We start from the raw sequence: 3,380 nt of genomic DNA, 5'->3' as shown, positions 1-3,380 counted from the left end.
CCATCAGGATAACTTTTACACATAACTGACAGGATAGGATAGGAGACAGGATAGTGTTATCATATCTTGCTGGCGCAACAAACAACAGATAACAACAGGATATGGTTATTATCCTGTCTTATCCTATCCTGTCCTGGTCACCAAACAGGCCCTTAGGATCGGAATCTTGTTGGAACGGTAACAAACAAGAATGAAACAAACCAGCCAAGACATATAAGAAAGAAAGAAAACATGAAATTAATTAAAAATATATGATACTCCCTCCGTTCCCTATTATAAGTCACATTTTTTGAAAAAAAATTGTTACAAAATATAAGTCACTTTATAATATCTAGGAAGCATTAAATAATTTTTTCCAAGTTCACCCTCATATTTAATATGAAAGAGATGATAAACTTTAAAAGTATTAACATGGAGAGAGAAAATCATAGGAAAGTAAATATGGGTAATCTAAGAAAGTAAATCATTTTTTTTACAAATTTATTACTAGTAACTACTTTTCTTAATCTAAGAGAATTAGTCATTTGTGACTTATATATAGGAACGGAGGGAGTATGATTTAGGGACATTTGTACCGGAATCAGTGTTGTGTTCTTCTTCTCCTACTAAATCCTTGTCAACTTTCAATTTTGCAAAATCCTTCTTATTCTCAACTAATCAAAAGAAAACAAACATTGCAATAATTAATTAATTTTGTAAAAAATTAGAGGTTGTGCTGCGTATCGTGCACTGGTTTACGATGGTTTGTACCTGAATCGTGGTCTTTGCGGAGCGCGAGGGGACTGGAATCGGAGACGGGAAGCATCGCCATCAGGGGCTGTTGTGGCGGTTCGGAAGAATGGAATTATGGCAGAATAATCAACATAAACGAACGACCACACGCTTATATATTCTCTGTTAAGCCCAAAGTTTTTCCCTTTTTAAAAAAGCCCATTAGAACACCCCACTCTCCCCTGAAACGATGGATTTGGAAAATATTCACCTGCACTGAGTAACGCTTTTGTAGAGTGAAGTTGAAGTGAACAATTGACTTCCTTACAGGCTTTAAAAGTTTGGAAGGTTGGGTTGTTCTTCATGGGAGAAAATGATGAATTAAAAACTTCTGCATTGCTTAAAAACTTAGTTTTATGGGTCCATTTAGAAGTTATGGCATAGCCTTTTCTTTTAGTTATTTAACTGTGCTGTCTAAGATTAATAACTAAAGATTTATCAGTTTTAGCTTTCCAGCAACTGTTTCAACTACCTTCTTTGAAGGCTAAACTTTAATGAACTTACCATAAAAATAGTGATCCATTTTCAAGGCATCTATTATGAGATTGTATTTTTTTTTTTATAAGCACTATTATGAGGGTGTCTTGGTAACCTAATATGGCGCATTGATAGAAGACCGAGAGATCTGAGGCTGATCGGAGCGCCACGGCTTGGCCCTTGTTAGGACCTGCGGTATTTTGGAAGGTAATATCGCGTGCAATGAAGTGAATGCATGCCATCTATGCCTGCAATTTTTGAATCATTCAAGAGTTAATCATTTAGTGCGTTATGCAAGTATATATTTCTTGTAAGGCATAAAGGATCCAATTGATTTCCGCCAAATCAAAAAAATTGCATCATGATTAAACTCTTATGGAAAATGAAAGAGAAAGGAGTTGGAACATGATCATCACTCACCTGCTGTTGCAGAGCTATAGGTGGTAAAACCTGCATGAACACTTCTGCCACTTGTGATTATGGTGTTTTTCATCCCATCACCAACCAGCATAATGTTATCATTCTTCACAGCAACCTCAACATTCTCTCTATACACTCCTTTCTTCACATGTATCACAAACCTCGTTTTATATCTTCTCTTTGCCGCTGCACTCAGAGCATCTTGGACTGTCCTGAAGTTTCCTGAACCATCTTTCGCTACCACAAAATTTGCCTTTACCAAAGAAGACTGCACCAGTTTCCTCTCATGCCAAGAAAACCAGCTTGGAAACGCACCTTCTTCTGTTTCTGATGTTTGATTATTGTTAGAAGAGTTTTGTTTCAGGAAATCCACATTGATGGCTAAACTGTTCCTTATCATCATCTCAGTGATATTGTTGCTGCTCTCTGTTGGCACCATGATATCATGAGCATTGAGTTCTATAGCCCCGGTTCTACATGTTCTGATATTTGTGAGAGCTGTTGTGAGCCAAGTTTGTGTATCAACCGCTGAGAATCCCTTTTTCAGATCAAGGCTTTCAAGGGTACGATTGAGATGAAAGACAGTGTTTTCGTACAGCTTCAAACAATCGCCATGTACGGTTCTGTATTTCTCTGTCACAAAGTTTTGTTGAGAATCATGTGCATGATCTCTTTGCAGCAAAAGTGCTTGTTTTAAGGCCAATTGAATAAGCATTCCCCGGAATTCAGTTTTGTGTTTGATTTTGGAATGGTGACTAATGTAGTGTTTGCATGGCTCAGGAGGAAGGTCCTGTTCTTGATGAGGCTATTGAGAAAACTGAAGATAACAATAAGAGTGTGAGGAACATCTTGCCCATGATTGCTATATTAAGAAACAATAATAAGAGTTGAGTTGGACCACCAATGTTTGATTTTTTTTGTTAACTGGTTTTGTGTGCTGACTGAGCAGCTATATATATAAAATGATAATGAAGAACAACAAAGATATAAGACATGAATGCAGTTGGAAGAAATAATAAAAGAGGAATAAAATCTTATCAGGTAGAAAAAATAATATTACTTATTGATTGCTTGAATTTGTTTTTGCTTACTAGCTCAGATAGTGGCTGTGAAAGTCTAATTAATCTTAATTGCAAGAACAACAAGTGTTTGTGGTCATCATAGAGCAACATTATCTGAAGCTTCCTTGATTATCAATGCACTTGTGATGGCTAACTATAAAATTGAACATACAACTGAACAAAGATTTTGAGGAAAAAGGTTGAGTTTTCCCGAAGTTGTGTGCTTTGTTTCACATGCATGAATATTGCTGCAAAAGAAAATTGTTTATATTGTCCTTCCTTTTAGCTGACTTCTTCAATGATAGGGGAAGGAACGGTTCCTCTGAATGTAGCATCCATTTTCATCACCTGGTAAGCTTATACGCGTATGAGTCTTGTCCAAGCATATCAGGATGGTGGACTCTAATATAATTATCATTGTAAAAGAGCAAAAAGTCAAAATTAAGTCATTATTATGTCCTTGTAACATCGAGATACATTAGACATCCACTTTTATGGTATTTTTTTTACCGCCCCAATGTAGAAAGTAAAACTTATTTTTTACCTTTCACTTTTGTGAGGACAAAATAGCGCAACGAAAATAAATAATAAATGTGTCGCAACTATTACCAAATATTACCGGATTTAAGTATATTTTTCGTTATTATTTCA

At 35.9% G+C, this 3,380-nt stretch overlaps 1 protein-coding gene across 1 annotated transcript; it reads right to left on the bottom strand.

The window, feature by feature from the left end:
- Positions 1 to 434: 434 nt before the first annotated feature.
- Positions 435 to 2,568, bottom strand: LOC130722298 (probable pectinesterase/pectinesterase inhibitor 60). The gene is made up of 2 exons (XM_057572986.1): positions 1,669 to 2,568; positions 435 to 1,496 (listed from the first exon to the last, which is right to left on the bottom strand). Exons 1-2 carry the CDS (start codon positions 2,381 to 2,383, stop codon positions 1,432 to 1,434), a joined length of 780 nt encoding a protein of 259 aa, XP_057428969.1. The 5' UTR covers positions 2,384 to 2,568; the 3' UTR covers positions 435 to 1,431.
- Between the last annotated feature and the right edge of the window lie 812 nt (positions 2,569 to 3,380).

This window comes from Lotus japonicus, chromosome 6 (genome assembly GCF_012489685.1).
Source record: "Lotus japonicus ecotype B-129 chromosome 6, LjGifu_v1.2".
Lineage (NCBI taxonomy): Eukaryota > Viridiplantae > Streptophyta > Magnoliopsida > Fabales > Fabaceae > Lotus > Lotus japonicus.
Note: the sequence above shows the minus strand (reverse complement) of the source record. Positions and strands in the feature narration are given on the sequence as shown.

Coding starts and splice junctions, on each gene's coding strand:
- LOC130722298 (XM_057572986.1), bottom strand. CDS start 2,383: ATGCTTATTCAATTGGCCTTAAAACAAGCACTTTTGCTGCAAAGAGAT. Junction 1,497..1,668: donor CTATAGCTCTGCAACAGCAG/GTGAGTGATGAT, acceptor CAAAAATTGCAG/GCATAGATGGCATGCATTCA.